At 36.2% G+C, this 27,600-nt stretch overlaps 1 protein-coding gene across 1 annotated transcript in view; it reads right to left on the bottom strand.

Moving 5' to 3' along the window:
- LOC141362609 (ALK tyrosine kinase receptor-like) overlaps positions 1 to 27,600 on the bottom strand; it is an 810,085-nt gene that overhangs the window by 516,543 nt on the left and 265,942 nt on the right. The window contains exon 2 of the mRNA XM_073864911.1: positions 3,574 to 3,687. Coding sequence (XP_073721012.1) covers positions 3,574 to 3,687 — 114 coding nt within the window. The remainder of the gene's footprint in view (positions 1 to 3,573; positions 3,688 to 27,600) is intronic.

The raw sequence follows: 27,600 nt of genomic DNA, 5'->3' as shown, positions 1-27,600 counted from the left end.
ATCATTTCAGGATGTTTTCTTAATAGACTTCAATGCCAATTCAGTTGTTTGTTCTTATTTCCTCAAAAAACAAAATGCAGCATGATTACAAATTAAATTTGTAAATTTTCTACGCTAGTTCTCAATCACAAGTTTACAACAATGGAAGTACACACATGCTTTTGATGGCTTCGTAAAGTTACAAAGTGTGTTCCAAAGTGTATGTCAAATCAGTAAATAAACTCCCTTTGGAATCGTGACAGTGGTGTCATTTTTGTTTAATATAGAACCTTTTTAATACATTTTATCAGTTTTTTGAAGGTCCCAAAGTGGAGACATGTAGGCACTCTCAGACTCGAATACAGGACTTGAGACTCGACTCGGACTCGAACACTGGGGACTTGAGACTCGACTCGGACTCGAACTCTGGTAATGGTGACTCGACTTGGACTCGACTCGGACTCTTCTTTGGTGACTCGGACTTGGACTCGGACTCGAACACTGGGACTCGAGACTCGACTCGGACTCGACAGTTGGTGACTCGACTACAACACTGGTTGGTGCAACCAGCCCCTGTTCCTGGTATACCTCTGTATTTAAGCCACAATGTTTTTTCTCTGATGTTAAACATACTGCATTTCAAGTGGTATTGATGATTTTTCAGGATATGGTCCATGAAAGTGATGTCACAGAGAAGGCAACTGTTCTAGTCCAGACCTAAAATTCAAAGACCACCCACTGTTTGATTTATGTTGATGTGTGGTGTACATGGTCAGGTTTTCAGGGCCAAACATAAATAAAGGAGAGCACAGCCAGTGGAGAAACACTAATTGCAGAGCCTGAAAGGGTCTCAGTCACAGCCACTCCGGTCTCAATCTCCACACGTCAATCAATGGAAGTGTTGCGTAAACAGCCTTATGTGATGGGTCTTGGCAACAGCATGACTGAATTATGGCAGACAAAATGACCTCTGACTTAAGCTGTTGCTGCTGAGAGACTTTCATTGCCGTCACAGGCCAACTGGGTAACTGACATAAAGAGTCTCGCTCATATAAAGCCCTGATGTGTTTTATTGAAGCCATTACCTCTCAGTCACACGCATATTAGCTCTCTTAGGTGATATGTAGATGTTGTTTTATTCACGCATACAAACAAATGCAAAAACATTATCTCTAACAATTCCCCCCTCCAGTTGCTTTTCATACTCCATTACCATGATGTTAAAAGCTATAAAACCTAAATCCTGTTTTTGAAAATATCTATTTGTTTTGTAATATGACCATTTGGGCTTTATATACTTGAATGAAGCAAGTTATTACATTCTGATAAAGGATTACAAAGTTTTTTTTTCAGTATGAGAGTAATCTACATGAATTAGCTGTGCACAATAGGCCTAGGAATATATTTTGTGCTACATATACTGTAAGTGCTACACGCTGCTACCTTTTTAGATTGATGTGGTCATGTGAAAAATGAATTTTTACTAAAACCCACTCTGATGTTACCATGTGAGATTTTATATGAGGTGAGATGCAAAAGCTGATAAATGCCACCTTCATTAAAAAATGAAATAATGATATTAACCGAATGCTCTTGAAACATACTATACGTTAATCAAATACTTTCACTTCAAATCTGCTCAATCCTGCTCTCAGGCCATTCAGAAATACTGGTTTGTTAGCAGCATCCATTAAAGGATTAGTCAATTTTCTTTAAAAAAAATCCAGATAATTTACTCACACCATGTCATCCAAAATGTTGATGTCTTTCTTTGTTCAGTCAAGAAGAAATTATGTTTTTTGAGGAAAACATCCCAGGATATTTCTTATTTTAATGGACTTTAATTGACCCCAACACATAACAGTTTTAAAGAAACACGGCCACATTTTGGGAATTTAGCTTATTCCCCGTATCCCCCAGAGTTAGATAAGTCCATACATACCTTTCTCATCTCCGTGCGTGCTGTAACTCTGTCTGACGCAGCCCTTGCTAGCTTAGCTTAGCACAATGAATGGAAGTGCTCCCAATAAGTGACAAAATAACACAAACATTTTCCTATTTATGTGTTGTGATTTGTATAGTCACACCATGTACAAATAACAAGGTCATATGAGAGACAGCCATCTTTTAACAGTATACATACTGGGAACTTTATTCTCAGAAAGCGAAGTACTGCTACTTGGGCGGAGGGATTTGCACAACTCTAACCAAACTCTCTGATCCTCACCAGGGGGCTTCTCGGGTGCTGCGAGCAAATCACTCCGCCCAAGTAGCAGTGCTTCGCCTTCTGAGAATATAAGTTCCAGTATGTATACTGTTAAAAGATGTCTGTGTCTCATATGTCTCAACCTTGTTTTTTGTACACTGTACACAAATTACAACACATAGGAAAATGTTTGCATTATTTTGTCACTTATTGGGAGCATTATGCTAGCTGGAGCCATTCACTTTCAGTCTTTGTGCTAAGCTAAGCTAGCGGGGGCTGCGTCAGACAGAGTTACAGCACGCACTGAGATGAGAAAGGAATGTATGGACTTATGTAACTCTGGGGGATACAGTGAATAAGCTAAATTCCCAAAATGTGTGTTTGTTCCTTTAATGCAGTTTTAAATTACAGTTTCATTGGAGTTTCAAAGGACTCTAAACAATCCCAAACGAGGCATAAGGGTCTTATCTAGCGAAACGATTGACATTTTTGACAAGAAAAATAAAAAATATGCTCTTTTAAACCACAACTTCTCATCTATCTCCGGTCCTGTGTCTGAATGCGTTTGTCCGATGCCTTGTTGTGCGAGACCTGATGCTGTTTAGTCCGAAGCCGTTTTGCCCGATGTCTGATTGAGTGAGACCTGATGCCTTTTAGTCCGAGGCCGCTTTGCTCGATGTCTGATGTGCGAGACTTTAGTCCTGACCATGTTTTTCTGAGAACTGATGCTTTTAAGTCTGAGGCGCGATGCCGTTTTATCTTATGCCTGAGTACTGATAAGGTCTGAAATGTACCATACAACCGATTTCTTTTATCATGTCTTTTGTATTACTTTGGAGCTTGTTTCTTATATCATTGCATATACAGTATATATATATATTTAAGTTTCTGGCAGACATTTTACAGTGCTTTTAAAGTACATGTGTGTTACCAGGGAATCCAATTAAACCCACATTTTGCACTGCTAACACAATTCTAACACTTGAATCACAGGGACACTATTGTATACTGCATCTATCATGTACTGCAAGGAAATTAATTTTCTTTTGAATTCAACTTTAGAAGATTGTAAACAATGAAGCACTTCACTTAACCAAGATGCAGATATCTTATCGAGTGCATGGTTGCTTTGTTATCTTCTATAAAGGATTTTTATAGTTGTGCTATTATGCGTCATTTATAATGCTTAATGCCTGATTTTCAAGACTGGTTACAACAAGTTTAAGTTCAGCTTGTCAAAAGCTATGAGAGTGTGTAAAGAACAAGACATGGATGTTCATGCACACTGACAAGCGGCTGCCTACAAGCATTACATCCTGTAAGGTGATGTAGTTTCCTTTGACCACAAAGATAAAAAAGCTTTATGGTAATGATGGCAGGTGACTTACCTGAAGTTGATACAGGGTCCTCAGGGAAAGTTAGCTCATCCTCTGCTATCCATGAAAAGTTCCAGTATCTGGGGACAGCCAAAGAATTTCCTGAGTTTTTGGCCATTGGTTGGTCTGCAAACAAAGCCACAGTTTCCGTCAGGGGTATTGCAAGCCACAGTGTCAAAATAAAATAAACTGTGATACTTGTATTTTCAGAGATTACTGGACAAAAGATATAAATTGTTTTATGAAGAATCTGACTATAGTCTGTTTATTAGGGATTTCAGTTACATGATTCTTAATTCAATTTGGTTTGCTTTGAATTGAGGATAATATTGTGATGGTGTTTGATCTACATTTGAAGAGTTTGGTTCCAAAACGCGATAAACGCCATTTTTGAAAAAAATAGTTACTGCCAAAATCAGTATTATATCAGGTCAGTAGTTAAAAGTAAATTCTTAATTTTACGCAAAATCCAATACCCGCCGTGATATTCTGTCATCTTTTCTCCATTTTTTTCCAAAATGCGACAAATGCCACTCCTCCTTTTTTACAGAACGCAATAAATCCATTCCTGATATTACAGCCCACCAGTCACGCAATGTAAACAAACAATGGCGGCGCTCTGAGTACACGGAGGCCTAGTTTTCCTCATCTACTTTGTACTTCGTGATCAACAAACAAAACAAAATAATACTTTAATTGCATTGCTAAACCTGTGATGGTTTTCTGTGACGGGAAAGAAACGTAAGCCATCAACATCTAATAATTTCCGCGAGAGGCGCGGTTGCTTGTTCTCCAGACAGCATCAAGCTTCTCATGCTAAAACATTGACCCCAGAGGATCTTATGAAAATTTACATTATTTTACTCAAAGTTAACGAAAATCGAGCGGGACCAAAACATTTTACAGCTGATCGCTGTGAAAATGTAAAGAGACGACGTCAAGTATAACCGCAGCAATGTGTTCATAATATAACAAAGTAAGTGTTTTGGTAAAGATGAATGCACATTTATACATTGATTTAATAGATTTATAGCATTTTGAAATAAAAAAACTGTCATAGATTTATTGCATTTTGTGGAAAAAAGAATTAGCTTTTATAATAAATCTTTGAAAATCAAGTTATGGATTTGAATTTGTTATGTTTTTATAACCTAAAGATGCTATGTGACACATATTTTGGCACATTTTATCATGCATTTCCTGAGCTATAAAACATCTTAAAACAAAGTACACAAAATGTCTGATTATATTGTTTATACACATGCACAACTGATACAGATCATAGATCAGTTGCTCATGGGGCCTCACTGATCTAAGTAAATTTTGAGATCAAATACCGCCATATTGTTCTTACTTTATGTTCTTAAGGCCACTCATTTGGCAAACAAAAATATTTTTTTTATGTATGTAGTTCTTGTATTTCTTGTCTTTAGATCATTAAATTATTCATAGCAATAGTGTAATTGGAATGAATAGTACATAGGAAGAAATTATAAAGGGTATCACATGGACCAAAGACTGGCATGACCACCACTTTTTCGTCAAAAGTGTCAAACAGATAACCCTATGATAAAATTTGTATGTTTTTGTATGATTTGCTTTCACCCTGTGACGTTGGGTTTCAAAAGCTTCCCATACCCACATGCAGAAATGTAAATACAAAAGTTTGGTATCATTTTACAGGAAACCCTTTGAAATTTTATAAAACACTGTTGAAAGTGTTAAAAATGGTTGTGTGTGTTGTCTGTCCTCTAATAAACACAAAGCACGCACTTTTTAATGTTTTTTTTTTCTAAAGTCTGTATTTAAAATTGTATAACTCTGGCCCTGAGTGGTAACGAAACCTGCAGAGTTTTGTTTGATTCCAGCAATTGTCAGTTTACAGAGGAAAAAGGATTTTTTTCTCTATCATAATCTATGCAAAAGTTATTCTATTCCAACTTTAGGGAGGAATAAATTAAGTGTAAATAACTTTCTTACAGTAAAATATATCTCAAAGTGATGCATATCTGCAGAAAGTAGAGATTCTAGGCTTTCAAACAGTATCTCATATGTGGTACTGGGTCCATGACAGACATTATAAATTAAAGGTATATTTTATATGAAGTTATAATAAATATTTTTTGACCCGGTACAAGGTCCACAGAGTTAAATTGGATAAAATATCTATGAATAACATGCCACTGTAAAAAATGCAGCATTTTTGTCAAATCAACACATTTTTGTTACTTGAACTTAACAAATTGCCAAACCAAGTTGTTTTAACTTCATGCTGCATTTTTTATATAAGGTTGGGGACAACCCCACTTCTTTTGTTTCTGTCCATATAACTTATCTCATAATCTTAATTCTAACTTAACACAATGCAATCACAACAAGTGCTCAAACATCCAGCATTTAATAAACATGTAACTCTACGTTGTGAACTTCTGGGATCTGAATTGCTATGCAGTCCGCAAAAGGTTTCTTTGGGTACAGTATGCCTGATTATTCTTTCTAACTCCAGATTAGGCTAATTAATAAGCAGCTAAATTGGTGAGGACTATGTGGACTATTACAATGCTGGTGGGTTAAAAGCTGTCTCAGGTCATTTTAACCTTTGTGAAAAGTAATGAAAAGTCTGGCCAATATTTCAAGTACTCAAATAATCACAGGTGCACATATAGTCTTTAATCATTCCAAATTAAAAGAGAATCAATAGTAAACAGAGTACAAATTTCTTAAGTAACTATATTCAGCATGAGACCAGTCCAGGTGGCAGAATACTGTCCAGGAGGTCTATTAAAACCCCTCCATAGACATTATTCTACACATTACAATTTTCGACTTCCTCTTTAATAATTCACCAAGCTTGTAGGACATGGTCATTTTTTCAAGTTTGTATTTGTCAACCACCGCCCTTCGCATACCACCGTCCTCCAGCCTTTGGCCAAAAGACACATTCCTTTCATCACAATGCCGTCCATTTGCTTCTGTCTTTGAGACCTCATGAGCCCTTCATCATTTGATCAATGAGGCTCAACCTTAACTCTGCACCGACTCACCCTTCATCACCCATCATGGCCTGGTGCTCCAATCTCAGGCCTGCTCAGCCGGAACATTCTCTCTTTAAATAAATATATAAATAAACAAACAAAAAACACAAACCTCAATAAGAAGCACAACCGGGTGAAGTAAAAGACATGTTTCAAAGGACATGATCTAGTGGCCTTCTCATGGGTTTTGTTTTGTGGTAGTGCGGTGATCCAGAAATAAATTCAATTACCCAAAGAGCAGCATCAGGGGACTTGTACAAGTGGCATTCACTCTTTTTTTATATTCTTCTAAATATCAGACAGAGAGACAAGATGACATAACTGGGCGTATGAGCTATAGGAGCATATGACAGTTCTGTAGAAACACTTAAACTTTATACTACACAATATTACTCTAGGTTGTAAACATTTCTGGTTACTTGAATTATAAGAAATGCAGTTTCTCAAAAATTTGTTCTGACAGGGTCACAGCAGGAGAATAGCAATGCCAACTCCATATAATAATAAGCTATAAAAGATGGCAATATGCATTTTGCTCAACAGTTGATCAACTTTATAAAGGACACACAAATACTTCCCATACTGTATATCTCATTTGCTATATATCGAAACAGACATTTTTGCTGTAGTGCTATTTTGTGACACAAATCCATCTGTCACTAGAAGCTGCATATGAAATGTCAACATGGACCATTTGCTTGACATTGTTTGACATCTCCACATCCTCAAAACTCTATATAAAATGGTGAATTTCAGGTTGTATATTATTTTGCTGCAGAGAACATAAAACTTACATTCAGAAGACACTGAAACCTAAATTGTCAGTTATGTTATGTTTGACATTCTGTTAATCTTTATTGCCCACAACCCACATAAAATATTGTATTATAAAACGGCCCGTTCTGCTTCTTCATTCTGATTGGTTAAAGCGTGTTCTAAGCCGTGATGAAATACCCCAGTAACCCCACGGTTCAGACCACATTACATAAGTATCACTGCGCCACTGTTGCTACTTAGCAAACATTGTTCTTGCTCCGGCTTTAACTTCTGTATATTCTGCAGTTTTGCAACAAAGGACCAAATAGCTTTTCTCACGTCTTTCTCCGCTGCCATTACTGAACTACAACTCAAACTGACGCACAACCTCAACGTCATCGTTCTTAGCCACCCCCCTTTGTTCGTTGATTGGACCTACAGATTTTTGCAGGAGAAAATGAAACTCTACACAGGAGTCCCAGACGTTGTACTGAAGCGAAATGAAAATTAAGCGGAAGCACGTAGGAGGGCGGAGCCAGGCTACATCTTCTTACCCAGAGACAGAAATATTGAGAAACTGCTTTGGCTTGCGATATGTACAACACATTGCATGTACAACCTGGACAATTTACATTTCTCCAAAGAAGAAAAATGCATCTATTTATAAATGTATAATATTGAAAAAGATATAAAATATAATATTTATGGTCATGAAATGAATGGCAAGGCATCTATGCATCGTGCACCCTCGAAAAAAGAAGTCACTGGCCGCCACTGCTCAATATGTCACCAGGAGTCATGTAGATTACTTTTGTATCGGATATTTCTGCTTTTAAGCTCTCAAAAGTGGCCAATCCGTTGACTTGCATTATATGACAGAGAAGGTTTCTGCAAAATATCTTCTTTATTGTTCTACTGATGAAAAAATGTCACCAACATATGGAATGGCCTGAGAATCAGTAAATAAACTTGATATTGAAAGTATTCTACCATGTTCTTTATTTTTATACAGTTTGTTAAACTTTGTTAAATTTTTTTTTTTAAGGGCCCATATGTCGTGGCTAAAAAGCACATTACTTTGTGTATTTATAATACAATGTGTTTGCATTGTTTAAGGTAAACAAATTCATTATTTTCCACATATCGTACATTTCTATCCCACCGTTCTGTAAAGAGTCGATTTGTACAATGCTCATTGTTCTGAGAAAGCGCGGTGTGAAAAGATTGACCGGCTATCCAGTGCGTTGTGATTGGCCAAATACCTCAATTACGTAAACGGAAATGTGATTGGTAAGGTAAAGATGCTAACACATGTCACATACGTCAGTCAGAAGAACCAGAGTGTAGTTGCAAAGTAGGATTTGCTCCACTTTGTAGACAAAGCCTTTGTGTACATCCAGCCTTGTAACTCCCCCATGTTTAGAAAGTAGTCCTCCGTAAAATGTGCAGCACACAATCAAACATTTGGGCTGTACTGAAACAGTGTTGTAAATAAAACCTAATGACTAGTGTCTTACTGGAAGGCCAAACAAATTAGTTTGCCTTTCGCGACGAAACACACAGAGTCTCTACAGCATGGCGGCAGCAACAGTACTACAGCATGATTGAAAGTTACTCCCTCTACCTTTGCGTATACATTAGGGCTGTGTTATTCAAATGTTCTTTTCAGTGTGACGTCTAACTGCATGGGCGTGTTTGAATGAGACGTTTTTAGGTAGGCGTGAATGAGGCTTCACTGTTATAAAGAAGATCTCTTTGATTTGATACTTTAATTTGAGCAACTTTACAGATCTTTTATGTGCACAGACTTGTTTTAACACTCTAAAAACAAAGGAAAACATGAAATCTGGTCATATGACTCCTTTAAATAGCCGACCCTTCAAATTGTGAATAATTACTATGCTGTTAATTTCTGATTTGGGAGTGACTTGTTTGTTAGAAAAATAATAGGCTACATTATTAAAAGTATTGCTTTTAACAGACCAGTGTGTTTTGTGTTACTAGTGTGCTGTGTCCATCAGTGTTTAATTTGTAAAACAAAAGGTGCTGGAACGCAAATAGCATATTAGAGCAGAGGGGTGATGAGGCAGGTGCAGGTCCCGGAGTCCACATAAATCGCAATTACTCAGCAATTAATTTTGCAACAGGAATATAGGCTACTTCCCAGTTCACAAGTATACAAAGCTTTCATAAGGGAAAACACCCCACACCTGGACTGTTTAACCTTGAGCTGAGCTTCATATGTCCCAACCTCTTCACCGCTGCAACCACTTTCCTCCAAATCTGAACTGCAAACCAGGCCTACCCTACCTTGCTGTTGATCCTGGCTGGCAGCCGCACTCCTGTAGCCATTTCACTCCTTGCTCCTTTAGTATCATCAGTCTATTTTGAAAAATGATAACAAATGTATCTGTCTTTTTGACATTTTACGGCACACGATTTCGACCCTTGAAGTTTTAGAGGGTAGACTTATTTTGTCAGCGGAGGTGCATACATGACGTAATTACGCAGCACTTTTCACGTCCAAATCCCACTTAAGGAAAATATAAACTAATAAATTACATAAAATGTCCTTAAAAATGTGCATAATATTTATATTAAATATACATATATACAGACAGTCAAAACCCAAGAGATCCTGGATCTCTTCTGACAGGCTCGAATTAAGCCCTGGTGTCCGTTCTCGGAGCATATAAGCTCCCCGTGTGAAGGGCGCCGCTTGTGTTTTACCAGGGGCATTTCTAGGATTTTATTCTTAGTGGGGCTTAGCCCTCAGTGCTGATGTGAAAAGATTTTCACAAACGTTTCACAAAATGCCCTTTCAGGAAAATTTTCTTCTAAAATAATAAAAATCATATAAATATATCAAATGAAACAACAGACCTTCTGCTTTCAAACAAAAAAACAACTCTTAAATATGGGTATTTTTCTACAAAATTGTATTTATTTATTTATTTATATATACTACAGGTCCATTGAATGCTTAAATCTGATTGGCTGATGGACTTTCTGAGGTGTGCAATTATTTTCTGGGAAATGCACGGTGAACGTAGTTCCAGGCAGGCTCTTTTACCGCATTAAAGTTCCATATCACTTTGCATAGTTAACTGTAATAACGGAGTAACAAAAACAACATGACAGGCGATTTTCCGAGGCAATAACAGCGCCTTTTAGAGATGCACAGAGGTAGCGCCGTCCACAAAATCTCAATCTCTCTCTCTCTCTCGCCCTCTCGCTCGCTATAAACATATATGAAGAGTAAAGATAAACACCATTTTTTTAATTGTTCAGATTGTTCTCGTTTTTTGGTTGTGCATTGCAATTAATTTCAATGCAACTGCAGTTGGTTTGTTTTGATTTAAACCTTCATAACTTAAAAAATAAAGCTAAGTAGCACCATAAAACAAAATAATAACATGATAACATAATAATAAACATGTTTTGACAAAAATGTAAAAAAAAATGATTTATCTCGTTTTGCAACGAAACACTTCATATATATGTGTTTATAAAATAATGTATGTTACCAGCAAAAAATCATTACAATTTACTAGCTGCTAACCTTTTTTGCCTCAAATGTGCGTAATGCACCTGTAAAAATCATTAAACAATTTCATAAATGTTCCTCATAAAAAGCTTTATTTTATTTACTTTTTGTTATTGCACTTTAATTTTAAAGGTGTTCATTAATTAAAAACAACTAGTTTGAGATTTATATTTCCTTGTCCTTTTTTAACTATACTAGAATCCCCCTAGCCTGGCCCAACCAGACTCTCGTACATTCATTTCATTTGTACAGAGAGTCTGGCCACGCTCCATTGCAAGCGTTACTTCTGTTGTTAAGGAGGGTCCTTTGTTGAAGTTTAAACTATTGGATCTGCCCAGAGTCACTCTGAATCTGCCATAACCAATCGCTAATGTTTGGTCGTTACGTATGTCATGTGCCGAAACGGGCCAGAAACAACAAGTCCGAATGATCAGACCAACAAAACTTAGCAAACATTGTTCTTGCTCTGGCTTTAACTTTTGTATATTCGGCAGTTTTGCAACAACGGACCGAATAGCTTTTCTCACGTCTTTCTCCGCTGCCATTACTGAACTACAACTCAAACGCACAACGTCATCGTTCTTAGCCACCCCCCTCTGTTCACTGATTGGACCTGCAGATTTTTGCAGGAGAAAACGAAACGCTACACTGGAGTCCCAGACGTAGTACTGAAGCGAAATGAAAATAAAGCGGAAACACATAGGAAGCCAGGCTAGAATCCCCCACCTTACCCCGCTGTAAAAATGTAACTTTTACTCCGAGTATAGTTACATTTTTTTCAATTCAATCCAATTTTATTTACATAGCGCTTTTCACAATTAGTACTGTACTTTCCGGACTATAAGCCGCACCGGAGTATAAGCCGCATCATTCAAAAATGCATCATTAAGACAAAATAAAATATATAAGTCACAGTGGACTACACGTTGCATTTATTTAGAAAATTCTTTCACAAAATCCAAGCCAAAGAACAGACATTTAATCTGGAAAGGTAAGTTATTCAACTAAACAATAGCAGACAGAACAGCAGGCTGAATAGATGTCTGTATGTTAAAGTAATATTATCAGTTATTTAAACGATCCATAGCATACAGAACTTACCTGGAAGGTTGAATAGGCTAAATTAACCAAAAAAGCCGACTAGCATGAAGTTCGCATACTCGTCATTCCACATTACAGAATCCATTGAATTACATAAATACAGAAGCAGCATATGGTGGACTCTCGCGGCTGTAGACGGTAATGTTCTCTCTTGCCTCATAAATGTCAAAATTAATTCATACTGACTTTCAAGGCGCACCTGACTGTAAGATGCAGCACCAGCCAAGTTATGAAAAAAAACTTGGCTTATAGACCGAAAAATATGGTAATTGTTTCTAAGCAGGGGAAACACAGAAAAATTGATAGACAACATAAGTAGCAAGATACTTAAAATGACTTACTTTTTACTTTTACTTAGACCAGTAACTTTACATGTACTTAAAGGATAATTCAGGTATTTAACACTTTGAGTCTCATTTCTGATTTGTTTTGGATGAACTACAGTGATGGACACAGAAATTTTGACAATGGGTCGTGTCTTGAGTTTTTGACTCGTTTAGAAGCGTCTCTTGACTGCTTCAGAATGGAAGTCAATGGCCATGCACAAGCATGTCATTAAAACAACACTTAATGTTCATTTTCAAAACTGTGTTACTCACAGAGTGAGTAATTAAAATATAATTAAAGAAACTGTAGTTTTACTTTAGTAGAATATTTTATTATTTTATTTCTGGTAAGCATTACATCATTCACAACCAGTATTACTGTTAACTAGAAAAAGGCACACAATATAAACCTTGATTTCCAAAATTTGTCATTTATGACCGTAAACTAAAAACATCATTGCTTCAGTTTGTAAAGCATGAGCAAGAAATCTAGAATTATAAAAGCAGCATAACTAATATTATTTTCGTTAATTTTGCAGACATAAATGCACTCATAGCAAATTAAAACACCAGCAAAAATGCTCCATAAACTTCTACTCAGTACATGTCACTAAACTTGATATGAATGCAGAGGAGTTTCTGGTCAGTCTCAACTGCACCGTGGAGGTCTTAGATTCAGCTGCTACAGTAAAATCCTCAAAACTTAAACCTTGATCTGAGTCCTGGATTGATGACAACATTCACTTTCTTAGAAAGATCTAGGAGAGCCGAGCGAAAATGGAAGAAGGATCAACTCCAAATTTCCTTTGAAATTAAATTTCAGAAGGCGGTCAGAGTATCGATATCCAGATACTTCACAGGAATTTTTTGAAAAAAATTCCATAGACCTGAAACTCTTTTTACTATTTTTATGTTTTTTTATTAATAAGATCAGTGATATCAGGTTGAGGATATCTTCACCTGCTTTTAAACCTTGCATCTCTTCTATTTGTTCTGCTGAGTTTAGGCAAGTTGAACCTATACATCTTCTAGAAATAGTGTGTCAGTTAAAGCCATTTGGTTCCTCCATTGATGTTATGATGTTTTTAATGCAGTGGGTCCTTAACTTGTGATTATGATAAATCGATCTTTTATGGGTTGTACCATACCTGATGTGTTAAAACATGCTATAGTTCATCCCTTGCTTAAGAGTCCAACCTTAGATTCTTTTGTTTTAGCCAATTATAGACCGATTTCAAATTTGTCTTTTATTTAAAAAATCTTATAAATCTTAGAAAAAGTAGACCCTTGATATATTTCAATAAGGTTTTAGAAAACACCACTCAAATGAGACTGCACTTCTTAAAGTTTTAAAAGATATTTTATTAACTGATGATGGGGATCATGCTGTGCTTGTGCTCCTAGACTTGAGTGCGGCTTTTGACACTAAGGATCATGCCATTCTGCTTGCTCGCTTGGAGCACTGTGTAGGCATAAAATGAATAGTGCTTGAGAGGTTTAAATCATGTTTCTCCAATCGAAATTTTAAGGTTAGTATTGTTGAACATTCATTGGTGAACATTTTTTCTTGTATATGCCCCCTATTGGGATCTATTTTTAGGAAGTATGGCTTGTCTTTTCTCTGCAGAGGACACACAAATCTATTTGACCTGTCTGATGTCAAAGCATGGTTATATTTAAATGAACTTCATTGAGAGTAAAACTGAAGTTATGGTGTTTACTCCTTCAGATTGTTGTAGTACATCAAAAGTAAATTTTGGCGATTTAACCTCTTCTACCAAAGCATTGGGTTTAAAAAAATGGATGTTATTTTTGATGATGGTTTAAAATTTGAAAAGAGTAGGGGTGTGTCAAAATCATGAAGACATTTCAATTATATTAGTATTTCAATATTTTAATTTAAATTTGCTTCACAAAATGTGTAACAATATTACAAATAAGCACATGCATTCATTTTACACATTTTTGCACCAGTTTGATTAAGTTTTAACATGTTAATGAAATAGACTAAGTCATCCAATTTAAAAAATTAAGATGATGAATCACATTATTTTGATTTCACTGACAGGCATGACTAAAGTTTGCAAACAGTTAGATAAAAAATACTTTGAAATAGCCTGAACAAGATGATCAAATTAAGTTGGATTTCTCTCAATTGATTTTCTTCATTTAAACACCATTGTAATTCTTGCTATCTTTGTCACTGTCGCCTTAGGCTTTCTCACTGCTAAATTGCTATTGTAACATTATGCTTTGGGTCAGGGTTTATAATCGGCGGCAATTAAACAGCAAATCTGAGGAATCGGTCGACCTCTAGCTGGTACTGTAATGAAGATGAATGTACAGTATAGCAACTCACTGTTTAAAACGTAAAATGTACAACTTTAAATAAATAAGTAGGTACATGCTTAGGACGTTTGCTTTGTAATAATGTACAGGGATGACAACAGATATAAAAACAGAGACAGGTATATATAATATAATAGATAAGGTAAGTTTTATCATTGAAATCTGATAAAGTCCTATTTAATTTAATAATATGTTTGGGCATACCAAAATGGTGCCGCGGTGGCTTCACAATTGTGACATCAAGCGCAATCCAGTCATTTATATAGATTAGTGTTTTAAGTTAACAAGCTAGTGCATTTGGAAAGAAGTAACTGAAAGAGGCCAGTTTTGGTCTTAGTATTATCTAATAATAACCAATAAAATTATATAGATTATCTGTTTGGAGGTTGCTGTTCTTTTTAAAAGGCAGATACATTTTTAGAGTCATTAAGCCATTCAAATTATATTTTGGCACCCTATAGCACAATTAGCCAAATGCTATCTATTTTACAATATTATGATTATTATAATAATGTTTATTATATAATTTTTTGTTGCTTAACATTTGTATTAGCAGAATCACAGTGCCAAAAAAAACCCACCCATATGCATAAATATGCACTATGTATCGACATCGCGTTTAATAGCCTCTCTAATTAGACAATATGCTGCTAATGTTATCCTCAGCCTGTCCTATAGCCTGACCCGTTTTCTTCTAACACCCCCTAAATATACTAATTTAAGTAAGGAATAATTGACGACGGGAAGTTAAAGCAACACTATGTAGTTTCCATGTAAAAAATGACTTACATCTCCCCCATGTGGTTGAAAAGTGCAACAGTGCCTGGTATCAGACACTCTTCTGCAGGCAGGGGGAGGGGCGGGGCTGTGTGCTCTACCCTCCACCGCCACTTTCAGAGTGTGCTTGTAGCAGCTAGGAGGCTGCTCAGGTTGCAGAAACAGTACAATTTGTCCACTTAAAAGTTGTTCTATCACTGAAATAATTTTAGAGACATTATTTAAAGGTAAAAAAACTACATAGTGTTGCTTTAAATTATAAGGACGGGAGTCTAATATTCCGTATAATATGACGGTTACCACAAATATTTCTCTGGTGGTTATTTTAAGACATGTAAAAGGTTAGCTGTGCGGTTTAGAGAAAAACAATTACACATTTTTTTTTTGGGGGGGGAGGCATTTTGCCTTTATTTGACAGACAGTAATCAAGAGACAACAGGAACATATAGGGCAGAGAGGGGGGCATGGGATCGGCAAAGGACCTTGAGCCGGGAATCGAACTCGGGTCGCCGGAAGTACATCTGCACCATATGTCGGAGCACTGTCCACTACACCATCGGCTCCGATGCCAAACATTTTTTTTAATCTTTTTTTGTGCTGTTAAGGCACAAAAGTGATGATAAGTGACCGGCCTAAAATAAGTATCAGTATGTTTCTGATGTTTCTCTTAATTTTTTTTAAAGGAATTAGATGACAAAGATAACTGTTGACATATATGTAAAGCGCAGAGCTATAAAATTAACATACATTTACAGAAATTTTTGAGATTTTATATTTTTCTTTGGAGAATTAGCTAAGATGCAAAAGACGACTAAGGTAGGAGAACTCAACTGAGATTTGTCTTATCTATAGGAAGCCATAATGTTAATCACACCTGGGTGTCCTTCAGCACAACATGACTGTTACAGTAATTAAGGAAAGTGAAAAATAGGGGAAATTAAAGAAAAATTTGAGTGACACCTAAAAGGACAAGTTTTAAATTCTAAATGGTCCATGCAAACCTAGTGGCCCACTAATTTCCCAGAATCCTATGAGCACAGAATAGACATTGCTGTTTACATACACTCTAAAAACAAACGGTGCTATATAGCACCAAAAGTGGTTCTTTGCTCGTAATCATAGAAGAACCGTTTTTAGTGCCATATAGCACCGGTGAAGCACCAGTGAAGCACCTGTGTAGAACCATATAGTGCTATGTAGAACCATATTTGGTGCTATAGTGGTTCTATATGGCCCCTATACAGGTGCTTCACTGGTGCTTCACCGGTGCTATATGGCACTAAAAACGATTCTTCTATGATTACGATCCAAAGCAACAGTTTTGGTTCTATATAGCACCGTTTGTTTTTTTTAGAGTGTAGGCTGTCTCCTTTTGTACTTTTAAATATTGGATGTGGATACATACATTTTCAGATTGGCATTTTCAAATTGATTAGTCATCCAGTATTGTGGTCATTTAAAAAAATGGGGCTAAATTAAATCCGGATGCTGCTTCACAGAACAATTGATTTCTTTCAATAGCCTGACTGAAGCTTTTCAGGATTCTGTACTTTTGTGGTATGTTTTCAAGAGACACCTGACCTGAACTTGCACTTTTGATTATAAATGCACAATCCTTTCAGTCAGAGCGATCTTTAAAACATACACAGAGTTCTTTCTTTTTCATGTGAGGCATTACTTCCAGGTTGTAAAAGTTGCGCCATCTGATGGATATAGCGGTATTGCGGAACGCCGGAAATTCTGGTAATTGGCAGGGAAGCGTTTTCTCTTAATTGATGAAATAACTCGTCAATGGCGGGGAAAGAGTTAAAAGGACACCCCCAAAAATGGCAAATTTTTGCTCACACCTACAAAGTAGAAATTATCTGTATGGTATTTTCAGTTAGAACTTTATATACGTACTCTGGGGACACCAAAGATTTATTTGACATCTTAAAAAAGTATTGTGAATTGTCCCCTTTAAAAAGAAACCGGACACTTATTGAAACATGAACTGATCTAAGAAAGGAGATTCCACATTTGTCTTGAAAAATAATTGAGAATATAAAAAAGTTCTCATTTTGAATTAAAAAAGCCACTTGCTTTATTTGTAAAAATGTTGCCTGGTCTTTTTGATTTTCCTTATTATTAAAGGATGTACACTGGACCAACCTGACAAAAATACTTTAAGAAGCACAATTTAAATATTTGTTATACGTATATGTCTTCAAAAAGCTTGACACACTGTTTTGATATCTCTTTTGATATTTCAATATCTGTCTGGCCTTTTTAAAGGACTTTGTTGGTCAATTTTAATATTTGACTCCTACAGTATATTCAAATTAGAAAAATATAGGCTTTGATGAACAAATGTGTTAATAGCTATATAGCATACCAGCCTTAATGCAAATTTTCAGAGGGTTAATTACATTTCCTTAATCGCAACGGGCTACATGAAAAAGTACACATCAATTATTCAGTGCTTTATAGCTTTTTAAGTAATCTAAACTTCAATGTAAGCAGCCATATCATTGAGTGCTAAGAATAATTGTTGAAACTGAGTAAGCTTATGGGTTCACTGGTGGTTAACACAACACAGCTTTTTCTATAGTCAAAACATTTTCTTCTTTAAAATTTATCATCATAAGTATATCTAGGGTGCTTTTATACAAAAGCATGTGTGGAATTTTCTCGTCAGTAAGTCACCAAAATAAAAATATCACAGTAATAACCATGATCATAACATTTCTTCAAGTTTTTTTTGACAGATGCTGTTTCATTGAAAAACTGGTTGATTTTAATATGATGATGTGATTGATGACTGTTGCCTGTGTAACGGTTCTGTTTTTAAGTGTTTTGTTATGTCTTTTATTTAAAGTTGTTTTGTGATTTTGTAGTCTTTCTTCATGGTCACTGTATAGTCTTTTGTGTTACACCGTCCTAATTGTATCCAGGTGTTACATTTTGGATTATGTTCTTCAGGTCTGGTTTGTTAAACTTAATATCTGCACTTATATCCATCACCTCGTTTTGTAATTTGGACTGCACATTACTGCCTGGTTGTCACAAATATACAAGAAGAGCAATGACAAAAATATACTAAAAAAGCTAAATGCATTTATATTGGCTGGGTAATGGCTGGGAACGGTATTTATGGCCTTTACATTTCCTCCGCTGATTATTCTTGTCAGTGGAGGAATCATGGCCAGGAAAATCTATAGTAAGCTAGTAGCTACTCAAGTTGTGTGTCTGATTGATGTATGACAGGACTGTTATTGCTTTCTTCGATAGTAATAGTGCTTGAAGACTTATTGATGATGGCAACAAATTCAGAGGCTGACCTTGAACCTTTGAACTCCTCCCATGGGTCCAGTATTTTATTACAGTATAGACTCACTAAATCCATTTACAGCGGTGTTTCCCAAAGAAGAGACCCTAGCATCTATTTCAGGGGCACTGTACGTTATTCAAAAAATCAAAGATATCGTGGTAACACTTTACAATAAGGTTTAATTGGTTAACATACTGTAGAGAAGATGCTCCTGGTGCATCCAGTTAAATTTTGGGATACAATATTACTGTTGATATAGCAGCTGTTTGTTGATATTCAGATTGACTCCAATCTTTAATTTATCCATATGGATATCATAATCAAAGTTGTGACATCAAGATCACAAATTTTAATATATTTTAATGTTTTTAATGTCACATATTTCCCAACCATTTGGGGAGTCTGCGTGACCCTTTATTCTGAAATTATTTCATAATTGTCAGCAGCACAATATTATAATTTTAAATCTTCATTATGTAATCATAAATTGGTGCATAGGTGTCTACTTTACAAGAATATTACATTTGGGGATAATTTGAGGCTAATACGAGGAGCCCGATTTGATTACTTCAAACATTTCTGGTTCCCTGATCCTCATAAAGACAGTGTGTCAAAAATAGTGACTTCCCAACTACATAACTACATTCAGGGACCAAACAAAAGTTCACAACACAGAGGAATTACCCCACAAAATAATGTTCTGTTGGCTCTGCAAAGGCTGTTGTGCCCCCCAGGACCCTGTAGTCTAATTAGTGTTAGCAAAAGATGATCCTAAAATAAAGCAATGAGATTGACCCAGATAGAATTGCCAAACTGGATGCTCCACAACTTGGCAACCTTCTTTTGAATTTCTGGGAAGTTTGTGATCTCCAATAAACACTTAAATGTCCCAAATGGCTTTTCCACAAGTACACATTTATCTTCATTGACTCTGATGTTGAGTAAGTCATTTGAGTCATGGACACACCATTGATCAGAAAAGCTAATGAGGCGATCTATTCTTTAAATGATTGCCTGAGAAGTGAGGTGGTTCAGATTTTGTGCAAAGAAGCTAAGCATGGTCATCAATTCATTTTTAGAACATCTGTCCTAATGTTCCACTTCAGTAACCTACCCAACAGGCATTGAGAGTGGTGCACTTCAAAAGATCTACCTCATCATTCAGACAGTGAATAGATTTGACAACATAATGACTCAGTGGAGATAATCTGTGCTTGTAGTGATGAAGCTGGCAGGTAACTGAAGATGGTGATGATAATAGTTGATGCTGAATTTGTACATAGACGATTAGGAGGATGGCAGTCATGATGATGATGATGATGGTGAGGTTGGTAATAATGAAGATGTTGAAAGTGGTGCCATGGAAGTGAAGATGAAATGATGATTGTGGGGGTTTGGACATCTTTGTTGTATGACCACTCTGTAAACACCCTAAAAAGAGAGCAAAATAATATGAGCATGAATTTTAGAGAAACCATTACATTACCATCTATTTGCATACATTCCTTTACTACAGGCTCTAGCAACCCCAAAGTGCTACCGTACTGTAGCTCAATTCGATAACTTCAGAAGAATAGATTATGCACTCATTTAAAATAAAGAGTTTCAACATGACTGCTAAATAATTAAACACTGTGGGGCAGTTCCTCGGACAAGGTTTAAATTGATCCAGGACTTTTACAAACAAACCTTACAAAACAAGAAGAAAAGTGTGCATCTTGAGACAAAACAATGGCACTGATATAGGTTAAGATTAGTTAATTTAAGGCAGCTCAAGCATGCATTTTAGTTTGGGACTAAGATAAGCCCTGTCCAGAAAACAGTCATTGTACATACACAGGGCAAAAACTACATCTTTAATGAGCAGCATCTAAAACGATTAATAAATGTATGTGGATTTGTTTTGTATTGCATTTTATGAGTGAGTGCATTTGGCTATAGCAAAATAATTTCTTATCTAAATGCAAATTAGCAACACTGGGAATTCATGTCTTGTAAATATTTCAGTTTTAGTAACATTTCAATTAGAGCAATGTTTTGTTTTATTTCCTTCCCCTTAGAGTTATTTAAAAGCCTGGCAAAAAATCTGTCTAAATTATGTATAAATTAGAGAAAAAATATCTTAAAAGTTAAATGTCAGAGTTTAATAAAGCTATTTTAATGCAACATAATGTAGCTTCCCATGACAACTGTGTAATAAATAATAAATAAATAAACCAACTTAAAATAGTCTTACTGTGTCAAATTCCTTATCATCATAAGCTATGGCTTAAATATCTTTTAAGCCAAAAAAACCCAAGAAATATATTTCTTGTTTTATTCAGCAATGAGAAAAATTAAGGTCTACAACAACAAATGTTTGTGTAGCTTCATACCCTGTTTACACGAAGGAAAGACGCATATATTTCCCTGCGGTTTGGCCTGTCATTTACACGAAAACCGCGTTTTTATTACAGAAAACGATTATTTCTAAAACCTCCGGCCAAAGTGGATATTTCTGATTACCCCGGTTATGTGTTGCCGTGTCAACTGGGAGAAACGGGGTTTTAGGTTCTTAAACGTCACATTTTGCGCCAGAAAATGTTTAACGTCATGAGAGCGCCCTTACAGTTTGTTTGGCTACTGATCAATCAGGTTTATGTTGGCTGAATCCCAAACCGCCTACTTCCATACTATGTAGTATGTAAAAAGCGCTACTTTGCATACTATATAGTATGGAAGTAGGCGGTTTGGGATTCAGCCCATTTGCTGTTATGAAAGGAACAGGAAGTCGCTCGTGTTCTTCGTTGGTGTCGATTCTGACGATTTTGATTGGCTTGCATGGCTGTATTCCCCTTCCTACACTGCCTCCCACAGGTTTGGCATAGTTATTATGCCGCTTGACGGCGTATTTATGCGGGTTAATGTAAATGGAAAGTTTTTTATAAAACGATGTTGTGTGCACGATGTTATTATTGAAAACGGAGGCGGGAAAGTATTCGTTTCTCAAAATACCCGGCTATGTGTAAATGTAGCCTCAGTGTGTTATTTTTAAAATACTATCTATTTATATCTAATATACTACGTGTTTTCTCCTCAAAGTTGAAGTGGGTATTTTCTAATAAATAGCAAATATAATAGCTTTTCGAACACTTATGTCTGACATTGGCTATAACACACTGTAAAAAAGAACTGTAAAAAAGCTAATTTTGTCATACTGGGTTATTTTCTTCAGTGTTGGGTTACCCAGCTCGCTGGTTTACCGTTTGGTTCATTTTTACTGACGGTTGAAACATTGACACATTCGCTTAAAATGGGAATTTGGGAAATTTCACCTGTATCTTAAATTTATTGTTACTCACTTTATCTGCTTTTGAATGATTCAAACTTTTCCTTACACAAGTGTCACGTCGAAAGTGAACACGCTGTATACAAATAAATATGCCTGCCTTCAATTAAATCTGTCATTAGTTTAGTAGCTTAGTATTTGCATTAAACTTTGTATTCAGTTACATTTTAAGTTTTCTTTTTATAGGTTGGGATCATTACAACCCGCCAATGGGGGCCACCAAGGGCTCTAGACTGCAACTAAAACTGTGAACCAAAAATATTTTTCATCTTTTATATTTGGTGGAAGAGATGCGGATACAAAATAAACAGTTAATAATACAATACACACAGATAATATAATATAAAATATGATGCGTATAAAGTAGGTGGGGGGATTTCCAATGTGGTAATCGTAGGTGGTTAATAGGTGGTTGCAGTAGTGCTGTGCATAACACCCAAGTTCAAATCCCGAGTTGGCTCCTATGTTCAGATACATTAATGTGAAAGCATGAAGTGTATTATGATGTTTTTGTACTGATCTTATGCTAATCTTAACATTTTGTACTAATAAAACAAATCAATTTGTGTAAGTTTAGAGGATTTGTGAACAGAATAAATTTAATTTGTGTACAGTTTATTTAAAAATATACTGCTCACATTTTTTTTGTCATTAAAATACCATGTACTGTAATGTACTGTACCTCAATAAATATACGAATTTAAAACAAAATATTTTTATTTATAGACGGTTTCAGCAGTAACAACATAAACAAGCGGCTGTCGCAGTCCGCACGTAACTTCCTGTAAACTCCGCTAATAATAAATAACAACAAAGTACTTTAAACGTAGTTTATTTATATAACAAGCAAAAAACAACAACACATAGATTACCTAGGAAACCAAAACATTTGTTATTTTCGACGAGGCATTTGTTCAAGAGATTAGTTTAGCAACTAGTCAGACCATTAAAAAACTAAACCGGAAGTAAAGTTCGGATTCAGACGTGTATCAGGTGCGTCCGATGAAACCGTTTATAATTTAATTGCTAACACTTTACAATAAGGCTGTATTATTTAACATCAGTAAATGCATTAACTAACATAAACAAATGAACAATATATTTTTTAATATGTAAGAATTCTTGTTAATGTTAGTTAACTATTTCCCTGCCATTGACAAGTTATCTTGTCAATTAAGAGAAAACGCTTCCCTGCCAAGGACAAGTTTTTCCGGAAATCTGTATTTCCACTATTATCCACCAGGTGGCGCTCTTACCCAACTTATAAAACCCGGAAGTATCCCCTTAGGGCAAACAGTTCAAACTATGTGTATGTTTTGATCATCGTTCTGAATCTGATCTTTAACAACGGAATTTAAAAATGCAATTATCTCAGCTTTTTGTTAAAAATTTTGTATTTTTGAAGAAACCTATTTGAGAGGTGATAACAAGAAAACAAATAAAGGTAGGATGAAACATTATTTGATTAAAAGGTCTGTTCCTATGTTTAATATATTGTATGTTTATATATTTAAAGAAGAACATTTTCTGGAAGGCATTAAACTTTTGTAAAAATCGTAAAAAAATGCTGGTGCTGGCTGGCAACTTTTTTTTAAAAACGCTGGCTGGGAAAGAGTTAATGTCAACGCAAGAACTGTCATTCATTAGTTCATGGTGCATTAACATCTGAAATTAACCCAACATTATTAAGTGTGTGTAAAATGGGATAGTATTTTATTAATATATAAATTATTGTTTTACATTTTTTATGACTAGTTATCTAAAATGAACACTGTATATCTTAATATGTGGTCACAACACCCACTGCTTTAACTATCAAGCACATAGAGATATTATCAAACACATGACAGCAGATCAAACAACTCATTCTTCAGCCCTTGTATCTAAGAGATAGAAGTACTCTGTTTGGCATTCAGAATGCTTTAGCACAAGCACAATCCATCCATAAAATACCCGCAATGTATGAAAGTAGATGTGATTTAGCTCTACGCCTCTGTGCTCCCACCATAATCTGGGAGTTAATGCAATACAGGCCAGCTTTTAAAAAGTGAAACGACACTCCATAAATCTGAGTTGGAGCTTTGACCTCTCTCTCTCTCTCTCTCTCTCTCTCTCTGTCTGTTGCTTTCTGCTTGTATACAACAGTGACTAATATATCATGGCCATCAAATTTCAGTAACCTCTTTGCTCACTGTCATTTTCATCAAAATATGTTTTAAAAGAAGCGCAACCTAAAATGATAGAAGTCAGTGCCAACACTTCAAAGCCTGGTGGGCGGTGTCCTAGTTTATTTTAAGGCCTAAAAGTAAAGGTGCAGTGTGTTCTTTTTGATGCTATTCTTTATGTCAATTCACGTTGTGTGCTGAAATGTATATGTCCCTCGCACATTAACAAAACGTATGGATTCAGCCCTTACTCCATTGAGACTTCAGGGGATCTGCATACATGACTATATGGTGTTAGTAGAGTCTCTGCTTCGAGATGTCATCTCTGCCCATATGAAACTTCTGGGGCTATGGCTTATAGCAAAAAAGAGCAATTTAACACCCCAAACAAAGAACATTGTTTTTGGGGTGGTTTGGGATTCGGTGACAATGCAGGCACATCTGTCTTCTACTGGCACCGAGTCAATTCTGACGACAGTGTCCAGGATCATTAGATTGTGTTTACATTGCAAAGTATTTTTAGAAATATTAGCTCTAATGGCAGCAGCGTCAAACGTGATTCCTTTTGGCCTACTGCACGAGACCTCCACAATAGTGGCTCAAAAGGTTCTCCCCAAGGGGAAACACATTTTGTATGTTCAGGGTAACCTGCAATGCCTTCATTTCCTGTCTACATGGAAGAAACTGTGGTCTCTCAACCAGGGTCTGACCTTGGGGGCACAATGTCAGACACACACGTCCCTCACAGGTTGGGAAGCAGTAGTGAAAGGCCACTAAGCAAGATGCCTAAGGAGAGGGCCGCATCTCTGCTAACACATAAATTGCCTAGAGATGTTATCTGTGTTTCAGGCATTGAAACACTTCCTCCCAGTCCTCAGAGGCCTTCATGTTTTGATCAGAACAAACAATATGTCTGTGGTTTCTTACAACAACCACCAAAAAGGTCTGAGGTTACATCCTGTGAACAGACTGCCGCTTCAGATTCTCCTCTGGGCCCAAAGGAACCATCTTTGTCATCCAGGGCAATGGATATTCTAAGAGCCCAGAATGTGAGAACAGACATTCTTTTGAGGCAGGGACTAAGGCTCGGGGAATGGAAACTCCACCCTGAGGTTTCTGGTCCAAAAATGGTCTACCAAAGCTATTTGTGCCTCAGGTGACGACCCATTTTCCATTTATGGTTCTCCTTGACATGACCATCAGGGCTGGTCGATATGGTACAGACGTGGCCGAGGTGGTGCCTTCTTCTCCAATCGTTCTGACCCTAGGGGTTCTAGAGAACTGATAGCCAAGTTTTTGGCAACATGAGTGTGGTTTTCAGACCTAGCATGTCAACCATTGGAGATACTGTATGTATTGTTGATGTTTTTTGTTCAAACTCAAATGTGCTTGTGTCATTCTTGGCCAGGACGCTCTTGCAAAATAGATTTTTAATCTCAATGTGCTCTCTTACCTGATTAAATAAAGGTTTAATAAAATATTTAAAAAAATACGAGGAACCTACTCATGCAGGCTGGGGGTGCCATATTTGTGGAAATTGGAAATTGTGGGTTTGGCTCCTGTAGGGGATCAGTTTGTGATTCAGGGTCTCTCAACTGAGATTGTTGAGACCATACTAAACTCTACAGCTCCCTTCACCAGGAAACTGTATACATTAAAGTATTCACTTGTGTTGTGAAAGACATATTGACCCAGTTAACTGCCTAGCCTAGGTGCTTTTAGTTCTGGAAACAAAGACCGGTTTTCCTAAGGTGTTGCACCCTCTACTTTAAGAAGTATATACTGAAGCATTAGCTTCTTTTTACTCCCCTCTTACTGAAGGGTCTTTAGGTAGTCATCCCTTAGTTGTTCGTTTCCTGTGTGGTACATTGAGAATAAGTTCTAATATGTGACCTTACTATATTTTTTAGAAGGAATCGACATGGCACCCTTTGAACCTGTTGTATAAACAAACTTTTGTTGCTCAATGATCATTTTGACCATCACCTCTCTGAGGAGGGTAGGTGACCTTAAGCATTATCTGCTTCTCTTTTATGCCTGTAGTTCGGTCCAGGCAGATTTAAACCACTCTATACCTAAAACCAGTTTATATGCCAAGGTTCCTTTGGAGCATAGTCTGGGTTTTTTTTTCTCCTCCCTTCCCTAATGTAATGTTGAACTTTTTCTCAATGCCCTGTCGACCTGTTCAGTCTACCCCCTTGTTTTTTAATGTATTGTATGTATGGATAGGTTGATGGTTTGTAATTTTGTTGTATTGTAAAGTACAATGACAAAAAATAAAGGCTTATTCATAACCTCTGCGTCTAATTGCCACAACTCCTTGTGCCTATAGTGCTTGCTTCACTTTGGCTGATTTCGGTTCCCTTTTATGCCTTCCAGTATCCGTTGCACTCATGATGTCATCTCTTGTTGCCTATAAGATGGACTAATTTTACTGTTTTACTGTCTACTGCTGATGGTCATACTCAGTCATACTAGTGTCATTTCATAATGCATAATCTCATTTCCATATCTAAGGGAACCCAGACATGGGTTAAAATAAACATAGCATTTTTAGAGTGTGGTACATTTTTCCTTTATTATACTGTAAGGCCCTTGCTATTGTACTGTAATTGAAATTTTGTAAGTAATAGTTGCTTTTCACTGTTTTATGCACAGAGTGTATGAAATTCACTTAGAGATTATTTCATGTGAGGTTTTTTGTTGTTTTGTTTTTGACAACATGGTTTAGTCAAGATCTATTTAAGTTGTTCTTCAGTTGCAACCAACCCGAAATAGTCCTTTAATGAGTTGTTGATGTGGCATTAGAGTTCAGTGCAGGCACTCTTGCCATTAGGTGTTTAGTGGGTATAAGTCACATTGTTTTGTACTCTCCAGACTTACACTAATTGGCTGGTCTAGCCACCAAATGCATCAAATCTGAGGTGTCTGAGAAAAACAGGATTTGTTCACAGAATTATTTTTAAAGGTTTGAATTTCGAATTCACACCTTTGTCTAGTTTCACCTTCTGACACACAAGCTAAGCAAACCCCTTAACAACATGGGTATAAAATTACCCATATTAATACACTGTAAAAAGTTATTTGTTGTCTTAGCAACTATGACAACAACAAAAAACATATTTACAACATTTTTACCTTACTTAAAATGCACTGTTCATTCAAAAAAAAAAAAAAAAAAAAACAAAAAACAATCTGAATTGTTTAACTACTTTAGGTAAATTGTCAAGTGTAATGAACTTAAAATCATCAGTAAAATGTTGTGAGGAATACCCATAAGCCCTTTTTGATTATTCATATTTTTTCAAACAATTACTGATTGGGCATTTAAATAGGTAATAAGAG

Source organism: Misgurnus anguillicaudatus, unplaced genomic scaffold, assembly GCF_027580225.2.
Source record: "Misgurnus anguillicaudatus unplaced genomic scaffold, ASM2758022v2 HiC_scaffold_28, whole genome shotgun sequence".
Lineage (NCBI taxonomy): Eukaryota > Metazoa > Chordata > Actinopteri > Cypriniformes > Cobitidae > Misgurnus > Misgurnus anguillicaudatus.
This window is presented reverse-complemented; position numbering and strand designations above follow the sequence as displayed.